This window comes from Rhincodon typus, chromosome 24 (assembly GCF_021869965.1).
Source record: "Rhincodon typus isolate 14 chromosome 24, sRhiTyp1.1, whole genome shotgun sequence".
In the NCBI taxonomy this organism is placed as follows: Eukaryota; Metazoa; Chordata; class Chondrichthyes; order Orectolobiformes; family Rhincodontidae; genus Rhincodon; species Rhincodon typus.
This window is the reverse complement of record NC_063355.1, coordinates 6,307,738-6,330,761: the sequence shown is the minus strand read 5'-3', so window position 1 is coordinate 6,330,761 and position 23,024 is coordinate 6,307,738. Positions and strand designations below refer to the sequence as shown.

The 23,024-nt window shown below is 41.6% G+C and overlaps 1 protein-coding gene across 1 annotated transcript in view; it reads left to right on the top strand.

The window, feature by feature from the left end:
- LOC109923442 (RING-type E3 ubiquitin-protein ligase PPIL2-like) overlaps window positions 1-18,085 on the top strand; it is a 76,835-nt gene extending 58,750 nt beyond the window's left edge. The window contains exons 3-6 of the mRNA XM_048611552.1: window positions 2,873-2,945; window positions 5,535-5,597; window positions 10,994-11,136; window positions 17,209-18,085. Coding sequence (XP_048467509.1) covers window positions 2,873-2,945; window positions 5,535-5,597; window positions 10,994-11,136; window positions 17,209-17,305 — 376 coding nt within the window. The 3' untranslated portion in view covers window positions 17,306-18,085. The remainder of the gene's footprint in view (window positions 1-2,872; window positions 2,946-5,534; window positions 5,598-10,993; window positions 11,137-17,208) is intronic.
- Window positions 18,086-23,024: the final 4,939 nt, after the last annotated feature.

Sequence of the window (23,024 nt, the reverse complement as noted above, 5' to 3'; positions counted from 1 at the left end):
AGCTATTCCTTGGAAAATCTGATTCATTGCTTCTTAAACTCCTCCCCTTTGGCCAAGTTTAGATTTGGTGAAACGGCCCCTTAGACCAGAAACTTAACCTGATTATCCACATAAATGCTGTGGATGCCAAGCAAGTCAGAAACAAGTGGCTCACCTCTTGACACTTCAGCACATACTGGGCATAAGTCAGAAGTATTCTCCACATTCCTGGATGGATACAGCTGCAGCCAAACTCAGGAGAAAGTAGTCTATTCAAACAACACTCTATATAACACCATAAGCACTGATTTTAATATTGCCACTGGTGTCACCATAACACGGTGTCTACTATTTACATGATGCACTGCAGCAATTTGTTAAAGCTTCTTTGACAGCCCGTCTCAAACTTCCAAGATCTAGAGTTACACAGGTAGCAGTGAATGCAAGGAACATAACTTCAACCTTTAAGTCACAAACAAGGATGTTGATTCGTATTCCCATTCCTTCACAGACACAGAATTAAAATCCTGGAAGATACTTTATAGCAGCATTGTGGAGGTACTGTCCTCACATAGACTGCATCAGGCCATCATGCTATTCTTGCGATCTTAGAAACATCAAAAATAGGAGCAGGAGTAGGCTATTCACCATTCAATATGATTATAGCCAATCATCTAACTCGGTACCATGTTCAGGCTTTCTCCCCATATCCTTTGATCCCATTAGCCCTAAAAACTTTATCCAACTTCCTTCCAAAAAACATTCAATATTTTGGACTCAATTATTTTTTGTGACACAGAATTCCAGAGGCTCATCATTGTCTGGGTGAAGAAGTTACTCCTCATCTCAATCCAAATGGCCTGCCCTGTATCCTTAGACTGAGAGACATGGTTCTGGACTCCCTGGTCATTAGGAACATCCTTCCTAGTTTACCCTGCCTAGTCCTGTTAGAATTTTATAGGTTTCTATGAGATCCTTCGTTCTAATAAACACCAAGAAATGTAGTTTTAACTGAAATTCAAACAGAAATTGCTGGGAAATCTCAGCAGGTCAGGCAGCATCTGTGAAGAGAAAGCAGAGTTAACATTTTGGGTCCAGTGACCTTTCTTCAGAATTGATTGTAGCTGGGGAAAGGTTGGTATTTTTGCTAAAGGTGGGGTGGAGAGAGGAGTAAACAATAGATGGAAATGAAGCACAGAGAGAGAGGGAGAGAGAGAAGAACAAAAGGACAGGCAAAGGAATGAATATAGGTCAGCTGGAGGAATCAGTAGCTGCCAATGGGGACCATTGCGTTGTGTGTGGTAGCAGCCCATGCGATGACAAGGCCTGGTATGTGGGGTCGGGGTAAGGTCATGGGAGAAAATGCCCAGACCTTAAAATTATTGAACTCGATATTGAGTCCTGAAGGCTGCAGAGACGCCAAGAGGAAAATGAGATGCCGTTCTTCCAGCTTGCACTGAGCTTCACTAGACCACTGCAGCAAACCCAAGACAGAGATGTTGGCCAGGGAAACACTGTTGAAGTGGAAGGCAGCAGAAAGCTCAGGGTCACTTTTTTCAGACAAAACATAAGTGTTCGACAAAGCAGTTGTAGAGTCATAGAGCCCTGCAGCATGTTTTTCCTCTCCATGTTTTTCCTCCAAATGCCTTTTAAATGTTGTTAATGTACCCACCTCAACCACTGCCGCTGACAGCTCATTCCATATGTGTAGCACCCTCTGTGTAAAAATGTTATCGGTCAGGTTCCCTTGTATGCTTTCCCCTCTTACCTTAATCTGATGCCCTCTAGTCCTTGATTCCCCAACCCTGGGAGAAGAAAACTGAGTGCATTCCCCTATCCATGCCTCTCGTTATCTTACACACTTCTTTAAGATCCCTCCTCAGTCTTCTATGCTCGAAAGAAAATGTCCTAGCTTGTCCAACCTCTCCGTATAACTCAGTGCCTTGATTCCTGGCAACATTTCCTGGTTAAATTTCTTTGGTACTGTGTCCAGTTTAATAACATCCTTCCTATAGCAAGATGGCCAAAACTGAACACAATACTCCAAGTGCGGCCTCACCAATGTCCTGTATAACTGCAACATAACTTCCCAACTTCTATACTCACTGCCCTGACTGATGAAGGCCAGTGTGCCAAATGCCTTCTTCACTGCCCTGTCTAGCTGTGATTCCACTTTCAGAGAACCGTGCACCTGAACTCCAAGGTCCCTCTGTTCCAGTACATTTCTTAGGGCCCAACCATTCACCATGAAACTCCTACCTTAATTTGACTTTCCAAAATGCAACACCTTGCACTTATCTATATTAAACTCCATTTGCATTTCTTGGCCCACTTCCCCAGCTGATCAAGATCCTGCTACAATTTCTGTTAAGCTTCCTCACTGTCCACGATATCACCTATTTTAGTGTCATCTGAAAACTTACTAATCATGCCTTGTACATCCTCATCCAAATCATTGCCCGGTTTGTGTTTCGTCTCCCCAATACCGCATTGTGAGCAGTGAATACAGCAGACTGAATTGAGGGAAGTATAAGCAAATCGATGTTTCACCTGGAAGTACCGACCACTACACTGTGGAGGCAAATCGGGAGCTCTTGGACACTTCCTCCCATCTCCCCCCGGACCATGACTCCACCATTGAACACCAGGCTATTGTGGACACAAGCCAAGAACTGGAGGTCCTATAATTATCAGAATTTCAGGTTTCTTTCAGTTGACGCTCACAGAATAAGAAAGCAGAAGTGAAAAGTCTTCATGTTCATATCTGCATGAATATCTAGTGCCTGTTATCTTCTCTTGCAGCTTTGTTTCTCCCTAACTACATGTGAACTGTGGATGTGATGCATGCACCAGTTACAAGATAGTTGATATTTTCTTTGTGTTTACATTTCAGAGTTGTTGGTGGTTTTGAGACCTTGACAGCAATGGAGAATGTGGAGAGTGACGTAAAGACTGACATGCCAAAGGTAAACCTAGTCTAAAGACAACATGACCTTTGAGAGCATAAGCTGGATTTTCCCAGGCAGGAGGCAGGTTGTGTACCTGGAAATCTCACCTCTGATTTGTCCCTTCTCCGTCTTGGCAAGGGAGGGGAGAACATGGGCTTCAGAACTGCCCTGCACATACCGTTACAGAGATCATGGAGATTAAAAACCCATCTCTTAAAAAATTTCTAGTAATCCCAGAGGAAGCCAGCATTTTTTCAGACTGGCTGAATGGAGGCAAAGGCCACCCTGTGGCTGGTCATAGACATTAATAAGGTGACAAAGAAAGATAAGAACACTTTCCAAAGTTTGAAGTGTTTAAATCTCTAAAGTTAAAGTTACAGAAGCCCATTGCAGTTCAGGAGTAGAGGTAGATTAAGAACTTTGCCAGTTCAGTGGTCATCACTTTTCTGGAATGATCCAAGCATCAGAGCAGTGGGCATGACGAGATTCCACCTGAGCATGAAGGCTGCAGATTGCAGTAGGTGCAGCACCGTCATATAATCAAAGCCAGTGGAGATGAGGCCTGTGTAGGACAAGCAGAGCACTGGGCACGAGGAGGTTGAAGGAGATGCACAAAAGGCACAAAAGAATTACCTTGAGAACAGGGTATATGAGCAGTAGCAAAGAGACCTCTGGGTGACTGAGATCAAGTGGCAAAGAAAGATGTGATTCACTGTGCAAAAAGCTAGAGACATATGTCCTTATCAGCTGCGCACCTCTGTGGCATCTCTGAGTTGGTTATATACTGGTACACACACTGGTTACAGGAGCCAGCTGCCCTCTTTACCAGTGCTGTGCAATACGCCACATTCATAACTGATGGAGCATCCCAAGCTCCAAGGATACTGGGTTCCCGCTGGACACCCGCTGAAATCATAGAGGAAGACAATGCTGAGCAGAAAGGTCCCCCCACCCTCCTTCAGGAAGAAGACCTTCCTCCTCTATCTCATCGATACCAGATCTCTGGGTACCGTGTGGCTTCTTGCTTCCCTATTGTGCAGTGGCAGGCTTTGACACAAACTCTCTCAGGACAACCAGTAGCCTCAGTGATAGTTGCCTTGGGATATGTAATCGACCCACCTTCCTGTTCCCGCTAGTTTTAATTGGACAGGAACATCTGAAATTCCACCAAAGATGAGTTTCTGACAGAAAAACAGACCTAGGTCCTGTTTCCCATCTTCAAGAGAAAATTCCAGCCCTTGCTTCTATTCTCCCCTTTTCTATCACATTATAATGTCCAGCTAGAGATTGATGTGCTATCTTCCAGTTGACGTAGCCATTGCTGGAATGAGTTCCAAGTTTTTCCCTCCTAAGATTTCTATCACACCAGCACTTTCATAATGATTCACTCTTCTTCCCTTGTATCATGCAGTAGTGCTCTGTGATTGCCATTGTGTGAAAGAATAACCTCATCCTTAGTTAATATACCCACAAATGTCCTGGCCTTTCACTGTGCTAATGCAAGCAGCACTCCCATGCTGAGGATGAATCCTCTTGCCTATATTGATGCCAAGGTATAATGAGGTCTTGGTGAATTTTTATTTTGTGAAACTGAAAATCTGATTGTAGCCTGATTAGAAGCACCTTTGTCCTGAAGCCTCCAATAGCAACAAGATATCTTTCTGTAGTGCCTTTCACATTGAAAAATGTTCCAAGGCACTTCACGTATGCATAATCAGAAACAGAAGTCATATGTCTGCAGCTCTCAATCCATCAGAATTCGGTTCCAAGGATTGCAAACTGCAGTAAAATATAAATAAATTTAAAACTAAGCTCTTGTGAATCAGCCTACTTCTATAGTTACTTTGAGTATATTGGGTCAACCTACTGTTAATGGACCATTATACCTGTGTACCTAACTTGAATTACTTGCCAGAAAGAGTGTTTTGGTCTAGTATCTTGAGAATACACTTCATGATATTGCCCATCCATCCATCTGTCAATACTCTCTAAGTGTCACAAATGTTTGAAGTATGAAAGCCATCCATACTACTTATAACAGGCTGAATCCCTTAAAAATTTGGATTAAGGTGGAATATCTGTCAAGACTCCAATCAATTCATAAGATGAAAGAAAGCCTGTATAGTTTTTCGTGTACATTAATATACTCGGTACTTACGTAAGAAACACTGTTGAAAAATCTTCCACATTAATTTTCAAAACAAAATTCAAAATAATCATGCATGACATGTCAGTCCTTCAATTGTAAACTGTTTCATGCTTTGCCCAAAATGTTCTAGCTGAGATCCAACATTAAATTCGTGAATCACATCTCAGCCCCAAATAGAACATTACTTCTGGTGAAAGAAATGGTGACTGAAATTTTGATTCTGAAACTTAATAAGTAGATGTAATTGAAGTATTTTATCAACCAGCATTACAGACCTTAATTTTACCACCCGCTGAAATCGTAGACAGCTGAGGATTTGGGCCAGAGGTTTCATGGCTGCATACACGTCATCTTGTATTAATGCTAATTCCCAGAAAGTGTGTGTTTCAAACTGCAGCAAAGTTAATTTAACATTCATATTCCCAACAGCTGAGCTTTTTTTTCCTCTCCACCTGTAGGAAGAGATCAAAATTGAGAAGACAGCAGTGTTTGTGGATCCTTTTGAAGAAGCAGATGTTTTGGTAAGTGCATGGCAAGAGATAATGATTTGCTAAGACATTATCTGCTTTAACCCTGCTCGAGTCCAATCTTAATGGTAATAAATCAAGTAAAATAAGCACATTATTTAAACCTGTATGGGCAATGAGACTTCTCAGCCAGCCTACCTTTAATGGAACATTGATCTTTGGTCAAATAGCTTATACTATCACAGAATCACCTTGTCTGAAATATTTGGCATAGAGAATGTGCCTATGACTCAGTTGGTAATACCTTTGTCTCAGAGTCAGAGGTTACAGATTCATGTCCCTTTTTGGACATTTCAGGACACAAATCTCAGCTGACAAGCCAGTGCATTACAGAGGGAGTATTGGACTGTCAGGGGTGCTGCTGAGGTTGAGTTTCTGAATGCTATCTCAGGTGAACATAAGGGATCCCATTGGCAGTATTTTGAAGCAGAGTGGGAAGTTATCCATGGTGTCCTGGCTATTATTTTTCCTTTAATCTATATCTCAGAGAAAGTGGAATAACTTTCATTATTGTATTGCTGTGTGGAAACTGGCTTCTGCATTTTCTAGATTTAAAAGGTCTCTCCATTTCAAAAAGACCTCGCTGGCTGCAAAGTGCATTGGAATGTTCTGAGGTTTTGAAGGGGCCTATATACAATAAAAGTCAGTCTTCCCTTTCCACCTTTTAAGAACAAAAGCTCCCACTGAGGCTCAGGAGTGAGCTTTGTATTCCTCAATATGTCAACAGAGATGTAGCAGAGCAGACATTTGAGACTTCTCCATTCAGTCTTTCACAGAGGCATCAGCTGGAACTGGGTGAGGAAAAGGCTGATGCTATCTAATGTTGCTGTATCAGTGGTGCTCCTGACTGAGTCTAGAGCAGAAGACAGCTGATTACATTGTGATCTTTAATTTCAGCACTATCAAGACCATGATACAGTAAAGAAATAACCTATATTTATGCAACACTTCTGTTGCATCCTAAGGATACTCCAAAGTAACTGACATTCAGTGAGTTATTTTTCAGGTTACCGTCACTGTTGTGGAGACAAACACTGCATTGTTTTAGGTGTTTCTGTAACTGTTTTAAAAAATAGTTAACTCAGTGAGTGTTGGTCCTGCAGGAACTGAGTGTGGGAATCAACAATGAAAACTACAGCAATGGCAGATAAACTGAACAGGTATTTTGTGTCAGTCATCACTGCACAGATAATATATCATCCCAGAGATAGCTGTAGTCAGGAAATAGAGAGGGAGAGGAACTTAGGAAAATTGCAATTACTAAGGAAGTGAGCAAAGAGTCTGAATCTCTTTTAGGTTCTTAAAAGAGATGGCAAGTTAGATAGTTGATGTGTTGGTTCTGATTTTCCAAAATTCTCCATAAGCAGCTTCCATTAAATTGGAAGTTAGTGAATGGAACTCCTTTATTCAAAGGGGGAAGATGATTTAAAGCAGGAAACTACATGCCAGTATTTTTCTTCACCGCTGTTATCAGACTTTTGAATGGACCGCTCAAATATTAATGTTGATCTTTTTCTCTCTCTGTACCTTCTCTGTGGCTGTAACACTGTATTCTGCCCTCTGTTCTGCTACCCTGATGCACTTTGTACAGTACGATCTGCCTACGTAGCACACGAAACAACACTTTTCACTGGATCTTGGTAAATGTGACAATAATAAATCAAATAAAATGCGGATGTCACTGGCTAGCCCAGCTTTTACTACCCATTTATAGATAGCTTAACATCTGTCGTAGGAAAATGTTAGAAGCTTGCAGGGCGTTTAAATAAAAATTAAGGAGATCAGGCAAAATCAACATGATTTTGTGAAAAGGAAGTCAAGTTTACTCAAATTTATTGAAGTTCTTTGAAGTAGTGATTCGCGCTGTAGATAAAGGGGAATCAGTGGATGTATTGTACTTGGATTTCCAGAAGGCATTTGATAAGTTACCACAGCAAAAGTTGTTGCAGAAAATAAAGACTCATGGAGTAAGGAGTAACATATTGACATAGATATACGATTGACTAGCCTACAGAGAGCAGAATCAGCGCAATTGAGTCTTTTTCTGATTGGCAGAATGTTACATATGGTGCACCACCAGCATTAGCAATTTTTGTGATTTGTATAAATTACTTGAATGATGGTACCAACGATATGGTTGCTGAATTTACTGATGATGCAAAGATTGAAAAGTAAGCTGTAAACAGGATCTAAAAAGGCTCCAAAGGGATATGGATAGATTCAAAAGGTTAAATGAGTGGCAGAGATCTCGCAAATGGAGTATAATGTAGGAAAATGTGAAATTAACCATCTTGGGACGAAGAATAATAAAAGAAGCATATTACCAAATTTTCAGTGAGTACAGAACTGAGAGCTGCTGGGAGATCTGGGCATCCTAGTGCCCAAATTGTGAAAGGTATTGGTGAGATCACATCTGGAGTAACATATAAGGTATAGCTGTCCTTATTTTAGGAAGTATTTAAATGCACTAGAAGCAGTTCAAAGCAGTTCATACCTGGATTGGTTGGAGTTTCTAATGAGAAAAGGTCAGACAGGGTTTAGAAGAGAGAACTTGATTAAAATATGTAAGATCTTGAGGGGAACTTGACAGGTTGGATGTGGGGAGGATGTTTCTTCTTGTGGGGGAAACTTAGAACAAGGGGTCACTGTTTAAAAATCAAGGATCACTCATTTAAAACAGATGCAATTTTTTTTCCCCTCTGGGAGTCGTAGCTGTCTTCCTCAAAAGTGGAAGCAGAATCTTTTAATTTTTTTAAGGCAGTGGGAGATAGATCCTTGATGAGCAAGTGGGTGAAAGCTTATCAGGGGTGGATGGAAACGTGGAATCAATATTACAGTCAGATCAGCCATGATCTTATTATGTAGAGGAACACATCTGAAGAACCAAATAGCCTACAGTGAATCCTAACTCAAATGTTTATATGTTTTGAATTAATATAAATTACAACCAATAGGAAGGATATTTTAGGGATGAAAAGACAACAGTATGTGGCATCAAAGCCCCTCCCACCACTCCCCTTTTGAACGACACTTAATGGCAGATGGAATGTAGCAGATTAACCGGAGTGTGTTGGATTATAGTCCACAAAGGCTTGAATGAAGCTTTCAGCAGCAGATGTGGATGTCGAAATAGGCAAATAGAAAATGTGTTGAAACTCGGTCTGGGGTCAGTTATGATGCCAGGGTTGCAAACTGCCTGATTCAGCCTGAGGCAATTACCAGGGAGAGGGATAGAGTCAGTGGCCAGGGAGCAGTCTTTGTGAAAGGGACTGAAGACACTCTGCCTTCTCAATCTTTAGTTGTGAGGCAATTTCTGTTCATCTATTGGGCAAGCAATGTGACAATTTAGAAACTGCAGAGGAGGGTGAGAGAAGTGATTCTGAGATGGAGCTGGATGGTATTGGTGTATATGTGGAAAGCGACCGTAGCACGTATGTAAGGATAAGGGGCTATAGTAGCGCAATGGTACCATCCCTACCTTTGAGCCTGAAGACCTGGGTTCAGGCTCTTGTGGTACAGTGCCCTTTCCTCTGAGCCAGGAGGACTGGGTTTGTCCCACCTGCTGTGAAGTGTGTCATGACATCTCTATACAGGTTGATGAGAAAATATCTATAAGTGAGGGAAAAAGATGATATATCCTTGGGAATGGTCTGCAAGTGTGTAGGGAAGCCTTTACATCTGGCTGTGTCTGGATTGTTTTAGAATGGAACCAGCAAGTGCAGACCCCTCAACAAGGCCATAGCAGAGGGGCTTTACAGGAGGATGATATGATTAACCATGTCTATGACTGCAGGCACACCAAGAAAGTAAGGAAGGATCTTTATCGCAGTCACATTAGATGTTATTTGTGATTCTGGTAAGAACAGCTTCAGTATTTTGGCTGGGGAGAAACCCAATTGGAGGAATTCAAATGTGGAGTACTAGGAAAGATAGTCATGGACTTCAGGAAGCAACATCATGTTTACAGACTTTGAACAGGAAAGGGAACTGGGCAAGTAATTCACTCGGTCTGGAGCATCAAGATTTATTTTACTTTTTGAGTTGAGATAACTTTGAAGGAGAGGAGGACATTAGCTGAGGGGAAAGAACTGTTAACAGTATCTACTAACAGAGGAGTCAGGAAAGAAGGTGCATGGCCAGTACTTTAGTGGGAGTAGGGTGAAGGGAACAGGAAGTAGGCTTTCATAGGCAAGATGAACTTGGACAGGGCAGCTTTAGGGCTAGATCAGGGAAGTGGTAACAACAGCTGAGAAGGTCTCAATCAGACGGAGGAGTTTAATAAGAAATTTTGCTATGGAGGGAAAGAAGCCAGGCAGTACCTCTGCAGCTAGAGCAGAAGCCAGAAGTGCATTATGTGGACAAGACAAAATCAGTTATTAACCATATTCATCAAAATGTATCGTGAACTGAATATTGTTAATTCCTGTTGCAGTCACCTTGACGTTTCTGCATAATTAACTTTTCAGTATGCCCTGAAATTTATTTTAAACGGACACGATGCAGATCAGACCTCACCTTCAAAATTAAATGCATAACAAAAATTGTGATCTGGTTGAACATATTTGGATTTTTATTGAGCTTCCAACTAAACAGTGTGCCAGTGAGCTTACTGGGAGAGTTGCCTGAGTGTTTCTGAAGCAGAAAGTGTAAAAAGCCAATTGGCCTGCACAGTTGAAGCATCCTGGTTAATAACAATATTTGCACTTCTTTTCACTGTTTGACTCGATAACTTCTAATTGACATTTTCCCCACTGGTGTTATTTGTACCTACTGCATGACCAGTATGGTATGATGGAGTTTAGCAGATCTTTTCATACCAACAAGGAGAAAAGCACTATTCTTGATCCTGATCATATCATCACTTTGATTCAATGTAAACTTCAAGTTGTTTCATTGAGTGTTTAGAAACCACAGAAAGAAGCATTACCAAATATTTTAAAATGGAGACCATCGTTTTTAATCTGCATTAATTAGTAGCAGTCTGCCCTTTCTATAGGGCCTTTCTGACATGGAACCGCTTTGGTTAGAACTGATGACATGCAAAAGATCCAACTCATTTTCTAACCAAGGAATGATTTGGTTAAGTATCAAGGGCTATATTAGTGGATTCAGATTAATCCAAATTGCCAAACAGAACTAGCCTAGTGAATTTCCATTGACCTTCAAGCCTGTTGCAGTCAGGGGTTACAGATTGAGGACATTAACCTGTGTCAGCACAATGACTGCAGGATGAATGTTGAATATTATAGAGTGAAAGCATCATTTAGTGGAGGTGGATATTACAAGACAAAACCATTGTATATATATATTAAAAGGTTGTATATATATATACAGGGTGAAAGTGTCACTTATTGTGAAAGTTACATTACCACTTGTTTCTTTGTTGTCAGATCGCAGAAGAACGGGAGAAAGCTCGGAACAAGGAGGAAGAGGCAAAAGCCAAAGCAATGCCAGTTGTGCCTAAACGTAGTTCAAACGATGGTCCAAAAACCTACCGGCAAGGTGTTGGGAAATACATTAACATGGCAGCTACGTAAGTGAAGTTTTCCATTCTCAAAGCACTTTAAAACTCTGAAACCTTCACAGCAAATGTGCAAGGAAAATAAGACACTTGTTCTAGCAACATGGGAAGGCGATGGTCTAGTGGTATTATTGCTAGATTATTAATCGAAAGGCCCAGATAATGTCTGGGGACCCAGGTTCAAATCCTGCCAGGGAGGTTAGTGGAATTTGAATTCAATTTAAAAAACCTGGAATTAAGAGTCTACTGATGACCATGAAATCATTGTCGATTGTCGGAAAAATCCATTTCATTTACTAATGTCCTTCGGGAAGGAAATCTGCCATCCTGGTCTGGCCTACATGTAACTCCAGACCCACAGCAAGCCATTAAGTTGTACCAGTTGCTACAAAGTCTTAAACAAATGAAACTGGATGGACCACCTAGCATTGACCTAGGCACCAGAAAAGACAATGGCAGAAACAGCCCTGTCAACCCTGCAAAGTTCTCCTCACTAACATCTGGGGGCTAGTGCCAAAATTGGGAGAGCTGTCTCTCAGACTAGTCAAGCAACAGCCTGACATAGTCATACTCACAGAATCATACCTTACAGACAATGTTCCAGACATCACCATCCCTGGATGCGTCCTGTCTCACCGGCAGGACAGATCCAGCAAAGGTAGCAGCACAGTGGTATACAGTCGGGAGGAAGTTGCTCTGGGAGTCCTCGACATTGACTCCGGACCCCATGAAGTCTCATGGCTTCAGGTTACACATTGGCAAGGAAACCTCCTGATTGCCACGTCCCGTCCTCCCTCAGCTGATGAATGGTATTCCTCCAGATTGAACAATACTCAGAGGAAGCACTAGGATGGCAAGGGCACAAAATGTACTCTGGGTGGGGGATTTCAATGTCCACCACCAAGTGTTGCTCGGCAGCAGAACTACTGATTAAGCCGATAAGGTATTAAGGGACATAGCTGCTAGACTGGGTCTGCAGCAGGTGATGAGGGAACCAGCAAGAGGGAAGAACATACCTGACCTCATCCTTACCAATCTGCCAGCTGCAGGTGCATCTGTCCATGACAGTATCGGTAAGAATGACCACATTGAGAATAACTTCCATCATGGTGTGTGGCACTGTCACCGTGCTAAATGGGACAGAATTTGAACAAATCTAGCAAATCAAGACTGGGCATCCATGAGGTGCTGTGGGCCATCAACAGCAGCAGAACTGTACTCCAGCACAATCTGCAAACTCATGGCCTGGCATATCCATCAAGCCAGGGGATTCGACCCTGGTTTAATGGAGAGTGCAGGGAGACAAGCCAGGAGCAGCACCAGGCATTCCTGAAGATGAGGTATCAACCTGGTGAAGCCACCAAATAAGGCTACCTGCATGCCAAACAGCAGAAGCAGCAAGTGATAGAGCTAAGTTCTGCAGTCCTCCCACATCCAGTCGTGAACGGTGGATGGTTAAACAGCTCATAGGATGAGGAGGCTGCACAAATATCCCCATCCTCAATAATGGAAGAGCCCAGCACGTTAGTGCAAAACATAAGGCTGAAGTTTTTGCAGCAATCTTCAGCCAGAAGTGCTGAGTGGATGATGCACCTCGGCCTCCTCCAGTGGTCACCAGCACTACAGATACCAGTCTTCAGCCAATTTGATTCACTCCAGGAGATATAAAGTAATGGTTGGAGGCACTGAATACTGCAAAGGCTATGAGGTGTGATAACTGAAGACTTGTGCTCCAGAACTTGTGCTCCCCTATCCAAGCTATTCCAGTAGTTACAACACTGGTATCTGCCCAGCAATGTGGAAAATTGCCCACGTATGTCCTGTATATAAAAAGCAGGACAAATCCAACCCGGCCAATTACCGCCCCATCAGTCTACTCTCAATCATCAGAAAAGTGATGGAAGGTGTCATCAGCAGTGCTATCAATCAGCCCCTGCTCAGCACTAACCTGCTCAGTGACGCCCAGTTTGGGCCCACTAGGGCCACTCAGCTCCTGACCTCATTACAGACTTGGTTCAAACATGGACCAAAGAGCTGAATTCCAGAGGTGAGGTGAGAGTGACAGCCCTTGACATCAAGGCTGCATTCAAGTGTGGAATCAAGGAGCCCTAACAAAACTGGAATCAATGGGTATCAGGGGACATCGATCCAGTGGTTGGAGTCATACCTGACACATAGAAAGATGGTCGTGGTTATCGGAGATCAGTCATCTCAGCTCCAGGACATCTCTGGAGGAGCTCCTCAGGGTAGTATCCTAGGCCCAACCATCTACAGCTGCTTCATCAATGACCTTCCCTTCATCATAAGGTCAGAAGTGGGGATGTTCACTGATGATTGCACAATGTTCAGCACCATTTGCGACTCCTCAGATACAGAAGCAGTCCATGCTCAAAAAACAACATCCAGGTTTGGGCTGACAAGTGGCAAGTAACACTTGTGCCACATACATGCCAAGCTATGACTATCACCAATAAGAGACAACCCAACCACCGCCCCTTGACATTCAATAGTGTTACCATCACTGAATCCACCCTTATCAACATCCTTCAGATTATCATTGATCAGAAACTCAACTGGACTCACTACATAAACGCAGTGGCTACAAGAGCAGGTCAGAGGCTAGGAATACTGCAGCGAGTAACTCAGCACCTGACTCCCCCAGAGCCGTGTCCATCATCGACAAGTCAGAAGTCAGGAGTGTGATGGAATACTCCCCACTTGCTTGGACGGATGCAGCCCCGACAACACTCAAGAAGCTTGACACCATCCAGGACAGAGCAGCCCACTTGATGGCACTGCACCCACAAGCATTCATTCCTTCCATCACAGATGCTCAGTAGCAGCAGTGTGTACTATTTACAAGATGCACTGCAGAAATTCACTAAAGATCCTCAGACAGCACCTTCCAAACCCATGACTATCTCCATCTAGAAGGACCAGGCAGGGGATATATGGGAACACCACCACCTTCAAGTTCTCCTCCAAGCCACTCATCATTCTGACTTGGAAATATATTACTGTTCTTTCAAGGTTGTTGGGTCAAAATCCTGGAATTCCCTCCCTAATGGCATTGTGGGTCAACCCAGAGCAGGTGGACTGCAGCGGTTCAAGAAGGCAGCTCACCACCACATTCTCAAGTACAACTAGGGATAGGCAATAAGTTCTGGCTAGCCAACCATGCCCACATCCCACAAAATGAATAAATAAAACAAAACTAGAAGTGTCAGCAGAAGCTGTGAAGGAGAGTCACAGGACACGAAATGTTAACTCTGCTTTCTCTTTAAGGTCTTTGCAAAAGTTTGCAGCTCGGTTTGTGGGTGAGGTTGTTGACTTGCTCACTGAGCTGGCTTGTTTTTGTTCAGACATTTTGTCACTAGGTACCGTCATCAGTGAGGCCTCCGATGAAGCGATACTGTTCTACTCTGCTTGGAATTTATACTGTCCAGTCTGTTATGATGAGTTGTGTCATTTCCGGTTCTGATCTGTATGGGTTTGTACATGGGGTCCAATTCTGTATGTTTGTTGATTGCATTATGGGTTGAGAACCATGCCTCTGGGAAGTGCCGTGCGTATCTGTGTTTGACTTGGGCTACTACGTTGTTCATAGTAACCCAAGCCAAACATAGACACGCACGGGAATTCCTAGAGGCATGGTTCTCAACCCATAACGCAATCAACAAACATATAGAATTGGACCCCATATACAAACCCATACAGAACAAAACCGGAAATGACACTACTCATCATAACAGAAGCAGAGCAACTTTGGGTACTATCTGCCCCATAACTTCTAATACTGCTCCACAATAAATGATGAAAGGTGCAGAAAAAAAGAGAACGGCATATGTTTAAAATTTGTAAATACTGGAAATGGACAGCAGTTCAATCAATATCAATAAAGGGAACAAATATCTTGAGTGTACCCTCATTAAAATGGTTTTGCTGAAGGCTGCACACCAAAATGTCATGACCTAATGCTGACAGGCCAATGTGTGTTTCCAACATTTTCTGATAGGATAGCAGTTGGCATTGCCTGAAATAATTGTCTTAGGTGGACAGTCTCTTAGTTTTAGTCGTATGTAGCTCTGAGACCACATCAGTCACATCACAATTGGACAGCAAGCTCTCTTTCATGTTTGCAGTTAAGAGCCCTCCGATGACACGTTTTACTTTGAAACTGCAAACACTCTGTATCTGCTACAGAACACTCTCATATGCGGTTTACCCACCTCTAGATTCTGTGTACTTCTCCCTCCTTCAGCCTGAAGTACAGGCTTAATGTGTGAATAACTGCTGGCTTTGTAACTTTGACTCGCTTGTAGGATGTATTTTCTCGCCAATTCCATCACAATTCAGCCCAACCTGAAAATCACCAGTCCTTCTGCTATAGAGAAAGACCGAATCTCTTTAGATATGGCACTTGTTGCATAAGAAAACAAAGTCCTGGAGATACAATTCTTGACTAATTATGTCCACAGATATCTGATTATATTATCCCTGTGATCAATTGATGACAATAACAACTGGCATTAATCTAATGCTTTTAACACAGTAAAATATCCCAAGGTGATCCACGAGATGAATCTGCTAAGTTTTGACACCCAGCCAGTGTTCCTCTGAGCAACACAGATGCACTGCCACACTATAATAAACAGGCTGCACACAACCAGTATTTGTTTAAGAAGCTGTCGCCATGACCACTTGATACATGTCAATGCCTGTTCAGTATGATAAACTAACACACATTTTCAAAAATGAAAGGAACCATTATAAGTCACATAAGGGAGATATTCGGACAGATGATCAGAAGTATGGTCGCAGAGGTATGTTTCAAGGAGGACCTTTAAAGGAGGAGGGCCTCCTGGCAGATTCAGTGCAGTAATTTTAGGGTTTAGGGTTCAAGCAGCTGAAAGCACAGCCACAAATGTTAGAGCAATAAAAACTGGGACAGTTCTAGGGACAACGCATACTTTCTTTGGAAATCCAAACTGGAGAAAATGGAAGTTTAGTCTGCTTTTTTTTGCAGAGAATAAACAAATTTTTTGTGTACCTTGAAGGTAAGTAAAACTACATGTTTACTTAATGATTACACAAAGATATGTATTTTCTGAAGAAGCTGGATTTTGTTATTTTTGTAGGACATGCCGGCACCAAATGTCTTTGAAACTAAAATAAAACGGTGCAACAACAGGATCTGGATTGGTTGTATGTGTCAGATTGGGGGTGGGAGATCAGTTGTAACACAGACTTGTAAAAAGCCTGCAGTAATCCAAATCACTCTTTCTCTCACTCTACCTCTTGAAGTGCCAAAGAAAAATGCTGAAAGACTTTGCAAAGAAAAGAAAACCTATAACCTAAGTCAAGACCTAGGTCCAACTGACCAGCTACAAGTTGTGACTTGTCACAGTTGACAACAACAAGATATCATCACCAAAATGAAAACTGAAACCTGAAAAGTCAGTTTATTCCACCCCTTTTAGCCTGGACTTTGGTCCACAAACTTCCTGGGTTTTTTTTGTGTCCGTATTTTCCAGCACCGATACTCCTAAAAAGGCTGTTTGTCTCAACTGTCTGTCCGAAATGTGTGTGTTTGGATTTAAAGACAATACAGTTCAAGCTTGCATATTAGTAGTAGATAATATTTTTGTCATGTTAGAGGATAGATTTGTGCAATAAGCAAGCATTTTTCACTTTTTGTTCCTTGTTGAAACCTGTTCAGGGTTGTTTTTTATCTTAGTTAATACTGACAGTTGGGCATCAAACATCGTAGAGATGAAAAGGTCTGCTTCCATGCTGTATGACTCTATAATTCATACTCATGATGACTTGTGGCATACTGGGACTTGATTTCCATTGCACTATTGACCACAGGGACATGACAATACAAAGCCACAATTGCAGGAGTGATCTAGTTGGGGGAGGTTACAGAGACAGAGTTGAGTGAGACCGTGAATGAATTTGAAAACAAGAACGAACATTTAAAATCAGAGATGACAGATTCTGTTGAGTGCTCCGGTTTATATGTTGAGCTCCTTTCCCATTGTCCTCCTATCATTATTTTCACACCTTTCTTTTCTATGCCAGAAAACGAGTGGCAGTGGATCAAGATAGCAGTCCATCCACCAGCAGCAGCAAAAAAATTAAAGGCATTACTGGCTTTGGCAACTTCAGCTCGTGGTAGGACTGACACAAACAGCAAGTGAAGAGACCAGCAGCAGACAGCAGCGTTGGCATTCAACCCTACAAGATCTCTTTCACATTCAAAAGACCTAAAAGATCAAAGGTTGCCAAAGAAGTGACTGAATTTCTATGTAAAGGAATCTTCCTGAAATAGGTAAATGTAGTGAGGTAGAGAAAGTTACAGTTTCCATTTTCAGTGTATATGAGAATGTTGCATTTGTTTCCTTGATGATGGGCCAGGTTCTGCACATTATTGCAATCTGGCTGCACACAGATGATGTGATTAGTTATCATTTCTCTTTTTATGTAAAAAGATATAAATTTCTCATTTGCTGCATCAATTAAACTCAGTTGGTTTCTTAGCTGAGCTGATTCATCCTGCTGTGCGATCCTATTGAGTTCAGACTTCCTTGTAATGAAACTAACCAGGTGTAAATTGAAACATAGAAAATAGGTGCAGGAGTAGGCCATTCGGCCCTTCAAGCTTGCACCACCATTCAATATGATCATGGCTGATGTAATCTCAGTACCCCATTCCTGCCCTCTCCCCATACCCCTTGATCCCTTTAGCTGCAAGAGCCATGTGTTTATTTCCATTGCAGTGAGCAACTGGCACTACCACTAACCATATGTTTCAAAACAAGTTCATTTTACATTCATAAAGTTATTGAAACATTTCAGAGAGCTCTTCCTGCTCCAGTGACTTCAGCCGCTTTACTGAAGGATTAACAAGCCTCAATGTGAGTAATGTGGTTACAATAAAAGGACTTTAGACATCAAAGTGGTCTGATCTAAATATGTTGAAGCAGAAAGTGGGTCACTTGAATTAATTTGAGTCCACACACTGCTGTTCGGCTGCTTCAACAGGCCTCAGTAGCAATGTTGAATTTCACTTAGAAGTACCCAATTGAGTAAGATTGAAAGTACACATGAGGTTCTTTTCCCCCTCATTTCCTACTGGGAACAGAGAACATTGCATGCTTGTCAATCAGAAGGCTTATTTTCAGCCAGAAATCATGGGCTCTGTGGAACCCCACATTGGATAGTTTGGGACAGGGCTCAAATCTGAATCATCCTCAAATTTTCAAGTACAAGTGATTATAATTATTAGTATAAAAACTGAAAGAACTGCAGATGCTGTAAGTCAGGAACAAAAACGGAAGTTGTTGAAAAAGCTGAGCAGGTCTGGCAGCATCTGTGAAGAGAAAATCAGAGTTAACATTTCAGGTCCAGTGACCCTTCCTCAGAACTAGTTTGGATTGGATTAAAAACTGAGGGATGTTTATTTCTTATTAAATGCCACATTGCCCATCCTAGTCCCTCAGAGGTACTGAGGGGAACTGATTCCTAGACCATTGCATTTCTGAGATGGTGTTTTTGCAATGCTGTTAGGCAGGGTATTCTAGCACATTAAACCAGTGATAGTGAAGTGATGCTTCTGTTTGTTAACGTCAGAATGTTGTGGGCTGTGGTGCTGTTTCCTCAACATCGCTGCTCTTTAACAGCTGAAGTAACAGGAAAGAACTGCTGTCAAAGACACCTTGGTGAGCACCTGTGAATTCTGTTGAGCATATATAATGCAGCCATAGTATGCCAGTAATGAAGAAGTGGGTACTTTCACTCTGACTCCCATGGACCTCAGCTTGTTTAGAGCTCCTTGATACCACACTTAATCAATTGCTAACTTGACATTGAGGGCAGCTAATCGTACCTCTCCTCCCAAACAACATTTACTTTCATGTCTGGATCCATCTGGTGACTGGATTCAGTGAGCCGGTTATTGGTGTCACTTGATGGTGTTCTTGAGGACTAATTTAATCACTCTTGAGGGACAGCCAGGAACAGAATAACTATTACCTGCAGTTTATTGAACAAGGACATGCCCTGACAATCCTGTACATCATCAGGTAGATGCCAATGTCACAGGAGCAATGAAATAGTTTGGCCTGTAAACAGGTATTCAACGTTACAACCAGGATATTGTCAGTATTCTTGGCTGTGCCCATTGAAATCAATCACTTCCTAATATCATCAGTATGCCATATTAGTTGGGCACTGGCATTATGTGGTGGTCAAGGCTTCGGGAGGAAGCTGAGCAGTATTGTCCACTCTCAGATTCTTTATCCTTCAATTTTACTTGTGCACTAGCTGCTAACAATTGAGAATGTTTATGGGATATCATGCGAGATTATTCACAAAAACATTAATTCAGTTAATTAACGGTTTTCACCAAATGTATTCATGCTATAATGCGATATAAACTTGGAGATGGACAAGACTTGGTGCATGTTTGCATATAGCCGGTAACATTTCTGATAACTGTATTACATAGCTGTTCTGAGAATGTGTGCAAATATAGCTGCTATTTACAATAGGCTTCTGCATTAGATTTTCACATGTTGTCTGTATAGACCAAGCTGTCAAGCAAGCAGATTGACTGGAATCAATCCCAAACCAGGTAGATAGTCAGGAGCTGCTTCTTGGACTAAAGTGCCTCTTTGCAAACATTGTAATCATAAAGATTCTCTCCAGTGTGAAGCAGCAGCTAGCAGTAACTAAGATTTTAAATGATTCATATGCAAAGGTATTAAAATATATGTACATTTTCTTCTTCCTAATAACATGACAAAATCCCACTGTCATAGATGTCTTAAAAAAATCCCCTCCCTAATCTGGAATGTAATGTACAACGATCCATTATCACAAAACTAGCAATAGTTAGTACTAGATTGATGGATCAGTCACTAGCTATACCTGACCTGGATCACGAGATCCTGATAACATACTAAAATTATATTCTCACCATAAATGAAGAGAAAAACAAATCATTAAAGAAATTTACATTTGAAAGTTCTATGAAGAAATGTATTGTTATAATAGTCATGTATCGTAAAATATGAATCATAATCTATTTAGAAGGTTAATTGATTGTAATTTTATGTATATGGTCAAAGTTGTCACTTATGGAGCAGAATTTCAATTGCTGAGCTCTCTCCCTGATATTTTCCAAAGTATAAACACAGCTAGTCAGAATGTACACCAGAGGGAGTCTTTTATTATTCATACTTGGGACATAATTGCTGCTAGCAAGATCAACATTTGTTGCCTATTCGTAATTGCCCTTGAGAAGGTGGTAGCGAGCTGCTTTCTTGGGCTATTGCTGCCCATTCTAGGTTTCCGATGCAATAACAGTGAAGGAACAGCAATATGGTTCCCAATCAGGAATGATGTGTGGTTTGGAACGTAACTTTCCCCAGATGGTGTCCCCACACATTTCCTGCCTTTGTCCATCTACGTGATAAAGATCATGGTTTGGAAAGTGTTATCAAAAGATTCTTGGCCAGTTGCTCATTTCCAAGTTTAGTCTTTTGGTCGTTCGTCTAGTTTCTAATGTTAACTTTGTGACCTTTCACTTTTATCCTGTCACAGGAAAGAATGTAGGCTCGTTGGGCTAAATAACATTGCCTTTTAAACATTTTAGACAAACATGCTGCACTGGAGAGGTGTAATAATTGGGTGAAAGGGAGGTGAAACAAACCACATGGTAGAAGTTAGCCGGTAGGGGTTTGAGGGCATCACTTTTGTAGAAGAGAATCACTGCCGGTTTGGCACTACTGGTAAGAGAGATGGAATCCAGATCCAAAAGCATTGACACCAAAGAGTGATAACACCAGAACCTGTCTGTTGTGGACAATGACGAGACTGACAATTTCAAATCATTGTCAGCTGCTGTGACTGCAGCACCATGTAGCTGAGTTTTGAGTACACGTAGGTAACCTTAGCACAAACGCAGCATGTATCTGTCATGCACTTTGCTCTGTTACTGTACCTGCCACTAACGCCATAATTGTATCTGGTTTTTGCCTACTTTGAGTAAGAGTGCTCTCGTCCCAAGTATCAGGTTCATGTGCAACTTGGGGTGAAGATTACCCTAGCTACAGTCTGTACTTTGAAAGTGTTGGGCTCCTGAATGCTGGGTATCCAGGCTCTACTTGCAAATGGCTCTGACCACAACTTACTTCTGTTACTCAAGTGTAATGTCATTCCTCACTTTAGCTTGGTGCCAGCAGGGAAAAAAATTATAAGACTAAATTAATGTTCCTGAAGAATAATGCACAGTCAACTACATCAGATATTGGGTTGGTCTTGGGGCTTGCTTCAAGATAAAAATTAGATGTCATTGTGCCTGATTAGAAAGAAGAAATCTGCATTTATGTATCACCTGTTACGTTTACACTCTAGTTATTGGTCTTGGAGTCAAATTTAACAAACATCATAAACAGTAAATGACCAGGTAGTTCTGAGCAGTTCTGAGGAAGGGTCACCGGACCTGAAACGTTAACTCTGTTTTCTCCTTCACAGATGCTGCCAGCCCTGCTGAGCTTTTCCATCAACTTTGTTTTTGTTCTTGAGTTTGATGGTGCTGTTGGTTTGGGAAAGGGATAATCAGATCTTTTAGATCTGCCAGAAAAAGCAGATCAGCCTTTGTTTATGCATCAACCAGAGGGCCTGCAAAGCCAAGTCATAGAATCTCTATCGCGTGGGAGCAGGCTATTCAGCCCATCAAGTCCACACCAACTGTCTGAAGAGCATCGCACCCAGACCTTCCCTGTCCCTGTAACTCTGCGTTACCCATGGCTAATCCACCTAACCTGCACATTTTTGGACTGTGGGAGGAAATCCAGGCAGAACATGCAAAGTCACCTAAGGGTGGAATCAAACCTGGGTCTCTGGTGCTGTAAGGCAGCAGCGCTAACTACTGAGCCATCGTGCCACAGTGTAGCTTAGAAGTGTTTTTTTTTTAAAGCACATCAGTATTTGTTTCGGATCAATAATTCTTTCTTTGTAATCATTTAAGTAAACCAAGCCTTAACTTTAATGGCCTAATCTACCAAGATTTAAGCATGATTTAAATTTCCAATTTATTTATTTTAATGAGCCAGCTCTGTTGTAAATCTGTGTTCCAAATAAATTTGGTGGAACCATTTATTCATAAGGCTGTCAATAGTGTTGTATATCACCCAGAGTAGAGATTTGTTGATGTTGTCATCAGCAGAGAGAGGAAAAACTGATCCTTGCGTAGTCTTTGCATTTTAATGATTTTTGTTAAATAATATTCCCAAATATAACTAAATAATTTAAATCGCTTTCAGATTCTAATCAGTGTGAGGATGTTGACTATAAATCGAGGGAACTAATTTACCTATTTGAACTGTTATAGGAACCTCCAGCTCAACTGCATTTATGCTTCTAGCAGCAAAGGGAATTCTCAACAGTTTGTGTGATTTGGAGTTAAACCAGGAAACTTCTATTTCTGGTTGACCTTAAATTAGACAAGTCCAAGAGCTTACTAGTCACATACCGGCCTCTAAATAGAAGCATTTCTAAAGATAGAAAGAACTAGGATTTATATAGTGTCTTATCACATCACTTAATTGTCCCAAAGCACTTCACAGGCAATGAAGTACTTTGCCACTGTTATGCAGACAAGCAAATGATTACTTGTATAGTCAAGTTGTTGAAAGCCAATGTGACCTCACTGAATTTTGTTCACCACTGGGACCGAATACGAACATCCATAAAAAGCCGAGTCAGTGGAAATAACTTATGCATATACAGTAGACTCTGCTATGCAGCAGAAATACAGATATGGTGTTATTTTCATTCACCTGACGTGATGGTCAGAGAACTGAACTGTGCTATAATCTGAGTAAACCAAA